Source organism: Merops nubicus, unplaced genomic scaffold, assembly GCF_000691845.1.
Source record: "Merops nubicus isolate BGI_N331 unplaced genomic scaffold, ASM69184v1 scaffold1266, whole genome shotgun sequence".
In the NCBI taxonomy this organism is placed as follows: Eukaryota; Metazoa; Chordata; class Aves; order Coraciiformes; family Meropidae; genus Merops; species Merops nubicus.
In genome coordinates this window covers 2,518-16,987 of record NW_008614101.1, presented here as the reverse complement: position 1 = coordinate 16,987, position 14,470 = coordinate 2,518, and the positions used below count along the sequence as shown (strand labels likewise).

At 50.9% G+C, this 14,470-nt stretch overlaps 1 protein-coding gene across 1 annotated transcript in view; it reads right to left on the bottom strand.

Moving 5' to 3' along the window:
* Window positions 1–2,160: 2,160 nt before the first annotated feature.
* Window positions 2,161–14,470, bottom strand: part of RGSL1 (regulator of G-protein signaling like 1) — a gene marked incomplete at its 3' end in the record, with an annotated part of 14,484 nt that continues 2,174 nt past the window's right edge. The window contains exons 4-18 of the mRNA XM_008942078.1: window positions 14,395–14,468; window positions 12,874–13,035; window positions 12,521–12,714; window positions 11,750–12,112; window positions 11,132–11,194; window positions 9,294–9,525; window positions 7,981–8,080; window positions 6,989–7,182; window positions 6,492–6,609; window positions 5,878–5,974; window positions 5,304–5,433; window positions 4,077–4,197; window positions 3,210–3,339; window positions 2,440–2,564; window positions 2,161–2,273 (exon numbers count right to left, since the gene is read on the bottom strand). Of these exons, the coding sequence (XP_008940326.1) occupies window positions 2,161–2,273; window positions 2,440–2,564; window positions 3,210–3,339; window positions 4,077–4,197; window positions 5,304–5,433; window positions 5,878–5,974; window positions 6,492–6,609; window positions 6,989–7,182; window positions 7,981–8,080; window positions 9,294–9,525; window positions 11,132–11,194; window positions 11,750–12,112; window positions 12,521–12,714; window positions 12,874–13,035; window positions 14,395–14,468 (2,216 nt within the window). The remainder of the gene's footprint in view (window positions 2,274–2,439; window positions 2,565–3,209; window positions 3,340–4,076; window positions 4,198–5,303; window positions 5,434–5,877; window positions 5,975–6,491; window positions 6,610–6,988; window positions 7,183–7,980; window positions 8,081–9,293; window positions 9,526–11,131; window positions 11,195–11,749; window positions 12,113–12,520; window positions 12,715–12,873; window positions 13,036–14,394; window positions 14,469–14,470) is intronic.

Genomic DNA, 14,470 nt, shown 5'->3' with positions numbered 1-14,470 from the left:
GCGCACCCACCGCGGCTGCGCCGAGCAGCGACCCGCGACCCCGCGGAGAGCGAGGGGGGCGGCTCTGCAAACACAGGTATTTTCCCTAGCAATTTGCGTGCCTTTTAAAGACGGCAGAACCTGTTTTCCCCAGCTGAAAAGCAAGCTTTTTATCTAAAGGTCAGAAAAACAAGCCCCTGAGATGAAGATCATCGGTGAAAGTGTGATGAGAGCCAGAGAAGGTTCCTGAGCAAAAGGTGGCACAAGCATTAGCACAGGCAAGAACAGCAGCTATTTTGAGGTTGCGTGCTGATTTGGTTTGTTCTTCTTTGACAGCCAGGGCTGCCTGTGGGTGGCAGGAGGTGCAGAGCGGGAGCCAGCCTGTGCTGCACCCCATGGGCACAGCTCTGCCCTGCCGAGTTGTGGTGGCACCTGCCCTTCTTGCTCAACCGGGCTGAACGTGCCAGCCACGCAGCTACGGGCAGGAGAAACCAGACAGGTCTGGGAGATCACACACCTCTCCCCAAAACACACCACCCCAGCTGAGGGAGCTTATCCACCAGGCTCTGGTTATTTGTCCCTGCAAGGTGCTAAGAGGAACTGTGGCTTGGGGACGATTGTTCCAGGGATGGTCACTGTAGGATTAATGTCCATGTGAGAAAGACCACAGTCTTTTCTAACTGTCTCCAGAGCAGTATCTCAGTGCCGTCACTCTCTGAGGCTCTGTGTAATTAAACATGTGCTGCAGCACTTGGGCAGCTGTGGGACTCTCCTTGCAACAGCTTGCTCTGATAAAAGAGACTCATAGAATGTTTTGGGTTGAAAGGGACCTTTAAAGGTTATCTAGTCCAACCCCCTGCAGTCAGAAGCAACATCTTCAACTAGAGAGGTTGCTCAGAGCCCAGTCTGACCTGACCTGGAATGTTTCCAGGGATGGGGCATCTACCACCTCTCTGGGCAACCTGTGCCAGTGTTTCACTGGAAATCTCTCTCTGTCCACCAGTTTCCTAAAGACCTTGGGAAACAAGTGTCTTCATCCCACATAACACAGAAGGTAGCTCCTGGGTAGCTTTATGCTTCTAGCCTGTTGGTAGCTGGGAATACATGTGTGATAGGTTAGGTTCTGTTTTTTTTCTGGTAGCATGAGGCTTTTGCATTAAAAGAACTATCTGTGAGAAGGCTCCAGAAGAGCAGTGAGGCTCTGTAAATAAGTGGAGACTCGAGCTAAATGTTGCATGTTATCTATGGGAGCACCTAAGGTGTGGGATGGTTTGAGCTCGCAGACATGGCTTGGCAGTCTTGGAGCACATCAGCACAGGGGTCTGTTACCTCAGCTCAGCTGCAGTAGCTCAAGCACCTGCCTGTAGGTATCAAAATTCTGTAACTACAGATTTTTAGCTAGAACTTGACAGTGACAAATGACAGGGAGCGCTTGCTGACACCCACTCAACCGTCAAATCAAGATTAGAATGTGCCTATTTTGGTTTCCCCTTTAATCAAAAATCAATTAAACAATTTCCAAATGAATACTCAGTCAAGGAGCTGGGCTGTCAGGCAGACTGACAGAACTTGGCACCACCTTCTTTGTGTTTTTCATTTTAGAGTTATTCAGTGTACTGAAAGTAAACAAGTGGATGAGGAAGGAAAAATATCTTTCTTTTTTCCCCTCTGAGATGTCCCAGCGAGTGTCACCTCAAATCCTGATGAAGCTTATTCTGTATTCCAGATGTTCAAAACATCCTCCATGTAATGTTACTGAGCCTGGTGTTTGGCTGCATTGTTCTTTTCCTGCTCCTATCTGACATGCAACCAAAAGATCAGTTGCTTTATTTCTGTTTTAGGGTACGTGTGAGAGTATTTTTAACTTGCTTATCAAAGAAAACCAGAGTTATGCAACAGCTCTTTGCTTATGAAGTCTCTGCACTTCCCTGTTCCCCAAAGAAAGTTCTAAAAAACAACTGGGCAATTTTGACTGAATTTGATGAAAAGGAATGATTTCAGAGATGCTTTGTTTTCCAACAGGCCTGTACCACAGAGGTCCTCAAAGCTGTGTGAAGGAAGGACTTTGGCACTTTTAAGGGGAGCCCCATGGGACACCAAGAACCCAGGTCTGGACTTCTCTACATCAGAAGAACAAGCCTGAGGATAAATGTGGAGCAGGAGGACAGGCACTCAGCTTACCTGGACAGCGGATGACAGATGATTTGGGGAAGGTTTTTGTACTAGGCAAGGAGATTGGCACCCTGTCCTTTGTGGATACCCGAAAGCTTCTCATCACCTTCCAGGTGCAGAACCTGTATGAGAAATACTGAAGACAGCAAACCTCCAGACAGACACCTACAGCTGAGATCCTGGTGAGTGTCTCATCTGCATTTTCATCATGTCAGAGGAACAAATGGCTGGAGAAGAAGGCTGGCATCCACAGAGCCTCCTCCACTGTGGGAGAGGGGGGAGATATACCTTCTCCAGAAGTGCATCAGGATGGGGAAGATGATGACCTTGGCCCTGTGGTAGAGGACACGGTTCAGTATCCCCTTGGAAGATAAACTCCAGATTAAATCTCTCTCTTCTTCAGAGATGTTCACCTGGCCACAGAAGAGACCTTACTTAACCAAAGCAGTTTTCTGCACTCCTGATGGGCCCCAGAGGCGTGTTTCTCTCCCTGGCCCCACTTTGCATTTTAGCAGTCTCTAAGAAGAGATACTAGTTGCATCCTGGCTGACTGTCCCAGGTACAAGGGCAGGATCCCCTCTGGGTTTCTGTGGAAAGCACTGTGCCATGCTTTCCAAAGGGAAGATAGGCAGAGCCATGGCTACTGCAAGGGGAAGAGGTGGCTGCAGTGGGGAGAGGTGTAATGGTGACATGGACTTCTGGGGAATGAAAGGACTGAATTGGTGGCATGCAGCACTCATCCTGGTGCTTCAACCCTAGCATTTCTCCAGCAGATAAGGGATTTCACCATCTCAGTGTTAACACACTTGTTCTCAATCTGTCTGGGTCAAGTGCTAGCATGAGTCTGGTGGTTGATAATTTTCCATCCCACAGAACCCAAGAGGAGGTCCTAAGCTCCAGAGCACACTCTGAAACTTCACAGCATGCTTGGTTGGAGGAGATACTAACCTCTGCCTGGTTCCCCTTTCCCCATGACTGCTCACAGCTGCATTGCAGTGGTCTTGAGCAACAAGCAGCCAGCAGCCTTCAGCCTTCCTGGGTGGGTCCCAGCATCTTACCCGCAGTTTGGGGGGAATATCAGAGTTCAGGAAGAGTTTGCTGATGATGGCAGCTTTCTTTTTGAGAAAGGCAACTTCCTGTTTTGACTGCATGTTGCAGGCTGCCAAAGCTTCAACTGAATCAGCCAGTCTGGAAAACCTGTGAAGGCATGTGAGGTCTTGCTCTGAGACAAGTGCTCTGACTGCTAGGCTGGACAGTCATGTTCTGTCTTAGCTCCACGTTTACTGGGTCAGAAAAAGTAATTATGAGGTGTGGAACAGTGAAACAAGTGGGATGAGAAGCCACTTCTCTCCTCTACCACCCTTGTGGTCATGACATTCACCTGTGGGAAGTGCAGTTTGCCCTTCTGGAAAGGAGGAGGCTCAAAGCCTGGTCTCACGCGTGGCAGGGCGTGCTGGCTGCGGGGCTGTTGTGCATTGGCCATGGCCAATTTGCAGGTTTGCCAGGGAACTGGACAAGGTCAGTGGAGATATAACACAACTGGCACATCAAGTCTAAGCAAAATGTTAAGTTGCTTCAGACTATCAAACCAAAAGTACTTCTGGGTTACCCAAACAGGAACTCTTAGCTGGGGTACTTTTTCTGGCTGAAAGGGAGGGTCTGGGGGGCTCCAGCAGCAGGTAGCCATGAGCATATTACATGTAGGCAGCTATGGGGTGAGATTTTGGTTGCATTGTTTGCTGCAGTGGGATGTCCAGATACTAGCCCTGTGTAGGGGAGTTTGATAGGAGTTTAGGGGTGGCAGCACAGACCTTAGTGGGTACTAATAAATCCATAGTCCAGGCTTTGTCCTCTGCTGAGAGATGGGCACTACCACAGGATGGGAGACTGGTGGTACCTGAGCTGCCATTGGAACGGGAACTTACCTGTCCATCTCCAGATAAAAGCGGAGGTCATCCACGAGGAAGTTGACAGTAATGGGCTGGCCGTTAAACAGGTGACGTCTCACTAGTCCCACCTCCTTGTCTGGTGGGGTCCTGGCAGAGGCTGTGGGGGAGCGGAAATGGTTCAAGGTGCTGCTACTCCTCATTGAGTTGATGGACAAGTCTGACAGAAGGGAAGAGCTGTTGTGTCCTGCTTCTCCCAGCACTGGGTTTGAGGCCAGCTGATGCTGAGCTACACCCTGCTCCTTCACCTCACCTGTGCTTGTGTTACCTGCACGCAAGTAACTGAGAGTCAAGTGCTGAGAGTCTTTCTACCTTCCTGCAGCCAGGCTCTCCATGGAATCCAGACTCATCCAGTGTGCAGCCTTCCCTCTAGCTTAGTAACCTCCTTGCACCCATAAAGTGCTTATGTTCATTGTTTTCATAGGGGAAGGCCACAGTATGTTAGATCAAAAGTCTGCTGGTCTGTCTAGACATTACCCTGTCTCTGACAGGGGCAACAAGCAGATAACTAGGGTGAAGAAAAGGTAAAAATCTGTGTTACTTCCCCCCTGCACAACATTCTCCAGCTTTCCTGAGTTTCATTTCCTCAGGGACTTCTTCATCTAGGTGGGGGTTTCTGTGTATTTAGCAATACTAAATATATGGTGATATATGGTAAATAAATAAATGGTTTAGTGATTTCTAATTACTTTTCCATTGTCCTCTAGAACCTGTGTGTAAACTTTCAGGATCCACACCCCTTGGCAAAGCACTCTGTAGGTCAGCTCCCTGTTGCAAAGAAAGACATTTCCTTTTGTTTATTTTTTGACTTGTGTTACCTTAGCTTCATTTAGTGCCTCCTGATTTTTTTTTTTTTTTTTTGTGGCAGGGGTACAAACTTGCATCTCTCTCAAGCAATAACACATATACAACAGCATCATGGGACACCCACACTGGAAAAACAGTGCATGAATGTGTACATGTGCATGCTGCCTGTGCAAAATTTTGGACCTCATGTCCCAGCTCCAGTGCCTAAGCTTGCAGATTTATACACAGCATCCTAACATATCTACTCTCCTGGCTCTTTATATGCCTTCAGCAGAGAAAACTAAGGTCAGTATATGGGGATGGGAGATAAGCCACAGGTTTCCTCCATTTACTTCTCTGCCTAACCTCAGGACTGTCTTGGGGAGGGAGGGGAATGGGGTAGCAGGAGTCTAGCCATACTTTCCTCCTCATTTCCTAGTTCCCTACGGAGAAAGTCCTCGAACTCCAGGCGGCATTTGTCGTTGTTCATCTCCCTCCGGAACTTGCAGAGGCTCCTGACAATGTCATGGATGGCATACCAGGCCCACTGCTGCAGAGACACACCACAGCTTGGGTCAGCCAGCAGCACAGCCCCAGGGAGCCAGCCCTTGGCTGCAGCAGTAGGGTTGCTCTCAGACAAAGGCCTCCTGTTTGGACCCACCACTGTGAGCTGGAGCACCAGAGCCCAGCCTTGGCGGTGGGATTTGTGACCCAGCCATCATCTTTGCTTTCTGGTATTTCTCAGTTTCACTAGTGGCCACAGGTGATAGTGTGAATCACTTGGCCAGTCCTAATGAAATTGGGTGAAGCCTGCATGGAGCAGGACTCCAGAGACTGTAGGAGTGAGCCCTTACCTATCAGCTGCCTTTCTGCATCTCTCCAAGTCTGAGCCTCTTCTCTCCATTTAAGTGAGTACAGCTCAACTCACAGCATCTCCTCTCTTTCTTGCCTGGACAACATCCTCAGCCTGCCAGCAGAGAGGGGCTTTCCTTACCAGATTGTCTGTCTTGAAGTTTTCCATCCCATGCCGCAGACGAAGGTTGGACTTGGGCGTATCGCTCGGGGGGAACAGGCTCTGGTACTCCTTAAACCTGCAGATGGGAGATCAGAGAGAGAGCATCGAGCACAGCCAGATACACGAGGAGGGCAGTGGCTTGGTGAGAGGAGGGTGGCTAAGTGGGGGCAGCAGCTGACATGGGTATCCCTGGGGTTTTGGTCCCACTGGATTTCTGTTGCTGGAGGAGGTTGGAGAATGGGACAGAGGGCTGGATCCCCTTCCCTGGGCTCTGTTCTTGCATGCAGCAGGCTTGGGAGTCTCTACTACTTATATGCAGCAGCTTTCCTTCTCCAGTCCAGCACCCTGCAAGCCCAACAGTGATTTGGTCCCTGTGGGACAAGCCCTGCTGGCCATGCACAGATGAGTGCATCAGCAGCTGCCACAGCAGTTTTGCTGGGGTGAGGGTCAGGCTGGGATTTTGGTGCTTATAGTTCACAGTGAAACTCGTTTGTAGCAGTTGCTGTCTGCCACCTTGGGGTGGTATGGATGTTGGGAAGGATGTGTTCACGTAACCATTGGGCTTAAGGAACTAGCTTGACCCAGGTGCTCACCATCGTTTTTCCATTGCTTTCTGGACAAAGATCTGTGCTGTTATCAACATGAAGGGGCTGACTGCTTTGGCTTCACTAATTTCTTTGATGATAGGAGCTTGGCAGTCTAGCTGTTCCTCTGGAAGAGAAGTGAAGTCACTCCCTGCCCCTGCCAGCCAATTACTATAATAAAAAATATAAAATACTATGCTAATTGCACACTTTGGGAATGAAGCTGTGAATCCAAGAGCATCTAAAGGAGACAAGATAGGAAAGAGCTATTTCTGCTACTGTGGGAATTGCACACTGCAGGTCTTGGTCAGTAGATCCTGCCCACGTAGAAGACTACATTTCTAGAAGTAGAAGTGGCAGTGGAAGGCAAATAATAGTTCACTGGATGGGAAAGGAGAATTGGCAGGTCCCTGCAAGAGGATGTAAAATCTGCAACCAGCATCTAGCCCAGGGAAAAGACACTTTCATCATGAATGGAGTAACATGCAGGATGGGAGGGCACCTACCAGCTGGGATTTCACCATGGAAAAAATTTCTGACAATGCTGTTAACGAGGAAGCTCTTTGTCTTGGGATTGGTCTCTGTGACCAGTTTCTCCATGGCTATCCAGAAATGCAGTGGTTTATCTGCATCACGTTCCTCAAGGAACTTCTTGAAGTATTGCAAGTGGTCAGTGTTGTGCAGCACTTTTATGAAGTGCCTGCAGAGAAAGGAAAACCAGTAGATGTGATCTCTGTGCCACTAGTGACCTGGAAGATAGCCAGGACCTCTGCTTGCTTCTCCAGCAAGAGACATTCAGGAGAATCAGGAGATTAGTGACATGTAAAGCCAGAGGACAGCTACGTTGAAAGATTCAGCAGAATTTTGGAAAACCAAGGCTAGGATGGGAGTGGACATTGGATTTTGGGTCATTTATGAGATTAGCAAGCCCTTATTTGAAGATCAGTGGACTGGGCCAAATATTTTCTTTAAGCGTTGCTCCTGAGACTGACTTTCACAATAACAAGAACTGCTCCTACTCAGGACTTGTGTCCTGGTTACCATTTATATCCCAGTGTGGAGCTGCCTTGGATTCATGTCTGGAGTATTGCCAGGAGGTGAGACACAAGTCACAGTGCCATTCACGTGGTCAGCAAGTAAATGTCTAAGTGTGACCACAGGGTGATTTTCAGTGATTTTTTTTTTCTGGGAATCCAAGAGCTGACCAGGTGTAGTGCAGATGACATGCCAGGGAGTGTCTGAGGATGAAGTGTTTGAGACATGCACAAGATGTGAGGAGTGAATCTCAACTATGGACTTGGGGGTGCATTAAGACATTTTTCTCCTCTCCTCAGTAACTCTGCAGTTCAGTCCCACAGGCCACCCATACCTACATCTGAGAGGGCCCAACAATGAAGCAGGGAGCAGTGGCACTACAGGGAAGCTCTAGGAAAGGTCTGCTGCCTGAAAGAGTGGAAGTAGCAAAAACCATCAAACCCTGTGCTGCAGGGTGACAGACCTGGGTCTTCTAGATGGCTTCTCTACTACAACAGTGGTTGTGCTTGATTTGGTTTTTCTCAGAGGAACGGTCGTCTTCTTTTTATTCATGTTCTCCACAGCTGTCGGGACAGAACAGGGTTGGCCTTTTCTTCAGGTGACAACCAGAGCCTGCTCACACGTGTCCTCAAGGCAAAGGACCCCAAAGAAAGCTGGGCTCTCCCCAGAGCCACCATGCTGACGCCTGCACGGTGAGCCCTGCTCAGGAGACACCGGGCGCTGTGGGAACTCTTCGTGCCTGCATGGTTTGGCCTCTTTGCATTTGCTTCAGGGAAGCCCTCCCCCCCCCCCCCCTCTGGCTGGATCAACACTCTAAAATGTGTGCCTTTCAAAGGTGGCCAGGCCTCTCTCTCCTTCTGGAGCTGTACCAGATGATGGGATGCAAGAATGGAAGAGCCCTGCTTGTCCAGCTCCCTAAGGGTATGTTAGAGGACTTCCAAAGGCATGAAGGTTGGGGGCCCACTCTGCTTCTAGCCTGCTCAGACTGGACTCACCACGTGATGGGCTTTTGAGACGCAGAAGCTTGTTTTCCCTCCTTGGTCTATCTGCAGCCTGTAGGGGTTTCTGAGCAGCCAGCACGGGTTTCTGAGCAGCCAGCACATTGGATATCATCTTCTGGGAGTCTGCATCAGATAGAGAAGCCAGAACAGATCTCATGTTCCTTCCTCCTGGCTATGACAGCCCTTCAGCACTTGCTCCAAGTGCTGTATTTGGTTTGCTACTCACCTTTCCTTTCCCCTTTTCTGTCCTCTTCCCCTGACCTACCCATGACACTGCATTTCTCAGGTATGACCTAGGCCCCTCAAGCTACCTAAGGGTTGCTACAGGTGACTACTGTCACTCTCAGTGCACTGGCAGGTGCCCAGAAACTTGATGTCATTCTCAAAAGATGATTTAAGGAGACAAATCTGGGGTTTTACACCAGCATAGCCAGTACCAGTGTCCACAGAAAGTCAAGATGGGGAAGGGGAGTGGCAGTTGGCTGTTGTTGGTTTGGTTGTCAGTTGCTTTGCTGCAGCGAAGTCTGGTGACCCAGGCTAGTGGCATTTGGTGCCTCTGGTACTGGCAGGAGGGAGTTTGGCACATAGCTCACTGCCCAAGCTTAGGTTACAGCTTATGGGTCCCAGATACCCTGTTCCAATCCGCTCTGTGATGTCCATGCACAATCAGCAATGCACCAAAACCTGTGTGTTAGAGTCACAACAGATACATGAAATGTGCTTTATCAGCCTGAGCCAACGTGAGCCCTGGCAGAAATGCAGAGCCTCCTCTTACCAGTCTTGCACAGGAGAAGTTCCACCTCTGCCTGGATGGAGCCCCCTTTCCGGAGGTCCCGAGTGGCAATTAATTGCACGTGCTTGGCAGAGAGAGCTTCCAGGTTCCTGGTGCCATGCAAGGCCTGGCTCAGCTTCAAGGACGCGTTTATCCGCTGGGACAGGAGGAAACGTTTGTCTTTCCCACCAGCGTGGCCTTGCATCTTGGGCATCGGGACATCGCTCTGCGGAGACTGCGGCAAGAAGAGCAGAGGCTGGTTGCACAGAGCACACGCCCCCTCTGAGGAGCTGCTCCTGCACCACCCTTGACAGGCTAACTGTACGTTTTACTGTGCCTTAGAGTACAAACCTGCCCAGGTTAGATCTCTGCTTTATCTTTAAACCATCCAGAAGAAATCTACGTGAGCATGAAGCTCAGCACAGGCCTTAAACCAACCCATGCAGCTGCTTAAAGCTGGCTCACATCTGCCCGCAGCTGGGACGTACCAGGGACGTGCAGCAGGTCCCCCAGGTAGTCCAGATGACAGCTTGCCAGCAAAGGCAGCAGCTTTCCTGAAGAGGCCAACATCTACCCAGAAGGGCTGAAAACACCCTGAAGGTGTCCCCAGAAGACAGATAACCTCGTGTGCCTTTTCAGTTGGCGGCGATCCCTGGGAGCAAGCACCAAAAATAACCCTGCTAAGCCCTCGGCAGTCCCCCTGACATCAGTGCAGCGAGGCCAGGGGGAAGTTTGGCTCTGGGGATGGTGCCTGTGGAGAGCATGGTCTGGGCACCTGCTGAAGTGCTAATTGCACTCCTAGACCAGGTCTGTGCTCTGAGGGCTAATCTCCTTGACAAGAGACGCTAAAAACCTGGGCAGCTAATTAACTTACAATCAAGAGCATTTAACAAATTGAGGTCAGGAGCTGCCAGCTGACTTTTCCAAAATGCTCAGCTCACACTGACTGAGATGCTGGCATCTCTGGGAGCCAGGTCTTTAGGGGCACTAGCCCTGACAGCCTCTCTTTACCATGTCCAGGATCAGCTGCTGGTTTTGCACAGCAGTTTGGGGTAAGGCCTGATGGCTGCTGGTTTGAACAACATCTGCAGTGAGCAAAATTGCCTGTGCTGGTTGTGCAGGGACCCAAGCAGGTGGGATGCTTGGGGGTTTTTGCCTGCGGGGAGGATCCTGGGTGTAAGGTTAGCATTTAAGGTGTTAATAAACACAAGGTTTTGATGGGATTTCTGCTGCCAGGAGGGATAACAGTCTGGAAAGATGAGTGCTTGTGTGACTTTGCTTTTATAAATCATCCTTCTTCATGCAGTGTGAAAAATCTGTGGAAAACTTGAGCGTGGTTGAATCATAGGCTAAAAGGCGGCATGTCCTCTTCCCTCAGCGTGCTGGCCAGGCACTTGTGCTGGGACAGGGGCATACACGTGTGTGGCTGCACATGAGTCACGCTAATAGCAGAATACACCATGGGCAAGGGAAAATGGGGGAGTTAATTCCCAGAAGTGCTTTGCCTATGAGGTAGCTAACCTGTGCACTGCTTGCTGCTGGTCTCACTGCTGCCTACCCTGAAGATCTCCCTGGTTGAGGGCCTGGAGCTCTTTCAGGGTGTGCCTGCAGTGCTGCTGCCTTAGGGGATGCTGTGGTGGGTTTGCTCAAGATTGTTCTCTGGGCACCTGGAGTGGGACGGGCTCTCCCATACCACCCCCGCATTGGGGGGGACAGTGGGGTGCTGGGCCACTGCAGATAATGCTGGATGTCTTGTCCTTCCCTCTTTCCAACTTTTCACATCCCCACTGGTGCCTGCATATCCCTTGAGATCACCCATGTCCCGTGTGCATCCACTTTACCATAAACTGGAGGAACGTCCTGTCATCATCAGCCAGAAATTCCTCGTAGAAGCAGCAGAGCACCTGAGGAGGAGCAAAGGTGGGTTGTCCTCAGTCAGTGCTCCAGCAGAAACCCCCAGCCCTGCCATACTCTGAGGTTGCAGCGATGATGCTGTGGGCCGGTTACACCTCGCAGTGATGCCCAGAACACCAGATACCGGGAGCTGTATACCCAGATGGGTCCATTGGGCTGCTCAGAAGGGCTTGGTTGTAAATGGATTTTACTCATGTTGTGCTGGAACCAGCAACTCAGATGCAAAAAAGCAGTCAATGCCCTGCTATCTCATGGCCCTTGGCATGTGCATCTAACAACTGAGGTCACTAGCTGCTAATGACTGCTCACCTCTGCTCTACTGCCCAGCAAACCAGGGAGGATGCTCCTCTTCACTGGCCTGGCACATCTTGGTCACTGATCCAGTGCAAAGTGGTTTGCAACTGTAAGTTTTTTTTCCCTTCCCAATATCTTTTCATATTCACTTTCCAAAGATTTCTCTCTTAAACATAGCCACAGCCCTCACACCAGCCCAGGTGTGCCAGGCTGTACCTCTCAGTCTGACCACTGCCAGCCCCACTCTGTACCTTGCAAATCTCCTTCTGGGCTCTGAATATCCAAGGGGAAAATTCTCCAGACATCAGATGGTTCCGCAAGCTCCTGAGAGTCCTGGTCTCCAAGGGAAGCTGTGGAGTGGTGCCCTCCTGCAGGTAGGTCTTGCATATCTTCTCACCGATCAAATGACGCAGGAAGAAACTGTTTTCTCGGCTAGGGTCCAGCACCACGGGCAGAAATTCTTCCAGGTCATGCCACAGGTCCAGGAGATGGGTCTCCATGGACAGGTCCTGGCACTTTAGGAAGTTCCTGAAGGGCCGTCCTGCGCAGGTCTCAGCGCTAAGGGCCCAGGGAAGGAAACTCAAGGTCTCGATTGGCTTTTTCAGGGATGGTATCTGGACAAGGGGTGCAGAGGGATGCAGGTTAGAGAGGACTTTCTTTTCACAGAGGTCTTTCAGAGGAAGGACCTGCTGTGCATTGGATCCGAGTCTTTTTGGAGAGGTTGCTCCTCCCTTGCCTCCCAAGGCAGTGTTTGCAGGATGCTCTGACTGCTGAGGAATTGATCCCAAAGCGTCCTTATCCAGATGTGATTCCTTTGTGTGCCCAGCTGGCCCTGGCTGCCTTTCTGGTTGCACCTGAAAACTGGGCATCTTCATTTCTTGGGTGTCTCTTCCCCCCTTGACCAACATCCAGATATCTGCTTTGGCCTTTCTGCTGCAGTAGGGCCCTGAGAAACCTTGGCTTCTTTTAATGTGCATTGTGAAGAGATTCTCTGAAGAGCCTGAGGGCTCCTGTTTGTTTGCCTGTAAAAAATGCTCCTGATATTCCTGCAGCAGAGGCTGGCATAATTTCTCTTCTTCCATGTGCATCTTGCAGTGGATGAAGAATTTAGGGAGCCAGTAGCTTTGAATCACAAAAAGGGCCTGTTCCTGCATCTTTCTTAGGATTTCCCTCCTGGTGCTGATGGGCGGAACGTGCCTGGCTTTTGGGAGTGACCCTGAAATGGAAGCAGGGGATCACAATGCAGAGACAACTCCAGGCAGACCATTCCCCTGCCAAACAAAGCGGGTGATGGTATCCCACCTCCTTGGGAGCATCCAGGAAAGTCCACCTTGTTGGGGAGTCACTGCTCATCCCCATCTCCTATGTTTCTTACCAATGATGGCTCTGCAGAGAGTGATGACACTGGAGCCTTCACACAGGTGAGTGGCTTTCAGCCTGTGGAGCAAGGACAGGTAGAGGTCCCTCTGCCTTGTGTCTGACTCGTCAAGCCCCAGGAGCCTTTCAGTAGTGAGCCAGAAGTTGGTCAGTTCTTCCCCTGTAGATCAGACAAGGGACAGGAGTTGGACGGGGTCCTTCGAAGCCCCCCTGATGAGCAAAGCAGCCTGTGGTTTGTTGTTGTTGTTTTTTTTAAAAAAAAAGAAAGAAGGAAAGTTTGCCTGGATGAATGGAGGGAATGGTGTAGAGAAGAGCCAGGGTTGTGTGTGTCCCTGGCGTGCAGCACACACTCTGCTGCTGGCTCATCTTCCAAAGCTCTGTCTGGGACCGCAGTGTTTCCTGGCCCACCAGTGCTTACTTGTGCCCCCAGCACTATCCCAGTGTCTTTCTGGGCAGCTTGCCCATGGCTGGCTGGGAGGGGGCTGTGAAGCACCCTGTGCCCACCTGCCATCCCTTGGATGAAGGCCCGAAAGTGCCACATGCCCTGGCTCCCGCTGATGTACTTCTCCAGCAGCCACTGGTCTGCACTTTGCCAGTTCAGCAGTTTTGCTGTCAGAGAGAGAGTGCAGAGCATGAGGGGGTGCATGCAGGAGCTGTCCCCAAGAAATCCCTCTAGACCCCACCAGCATCCTCTAGCCTCCCTGACACAGGCTGCCAGAGGGCAGCAGCCAGGAGACCAGCAGATCAGACTGAAACGGGAGTTTCAGACAGGTTGTGGTGTCTGTAAGGACAACCTGCTCACACTGGTGATAGTCCGCATGATAGATCATGATTTTTCCCTTGCAAATGTCCATCTTTTTTGCCTGCACTTGTGGCTTGCCCTCAACCTCCTTCAGCTTGAGTTTCAACCTGACCGTAGAAGAAGCACTAATGCACTCAGAAATGGCACTGGAGGAAGCCTCAATGAATTGCTTATTTTTCTGAAATGAAATTCTGCATTACCACTGCCACAGCTTTCTTTCCAGTGACGTTAGCTTGCGTTGACACACCGGCTGACAGAGCAGTTGGCTGGGCTAAGATGGCTCATTTTAGGGGTCAGCAGCACAATTCAGACTTGCTGCCAGTGGGACACACCACAGCATAGGCCCGTTTGCCCAGAGCAGGAAGCATCCGACGAGGAGCATATCTCAGTACCCCACACAGCAGCAAACCTGAAATGCCAGGGCCCCAGTTTCCCAGGTCCAAGGATGCTCTCCAGCCCCACTCCACACGGCACACCCTGCCAAGCAGCTCTTTTGGCTCAGCTCCACGGGGACAGCAAGCCCGTGTTCACCAGGCTGCAGGTTAAATCCCCCCACATCCCTTGGAAGCCCTGGGATCTGCCGCACCCCTGAGCGCGGGAGGTGCAGTGCCTCTTTAGCCCTGAGCAGAGGCAGGAGCCGCTGGGCAGGCACCTTGCGAGAGGAAGCCCTGCCACGGCGACACGCCGCCCGGAGCCGCTCCACGCCGGGTGACTCACCTGCTTCCCCCGACCGAATGAAAGCCAGAAGCTTCTGGCAGAGGACGAGGTGGAGGCAGAGGCTGGATTTGCAGAA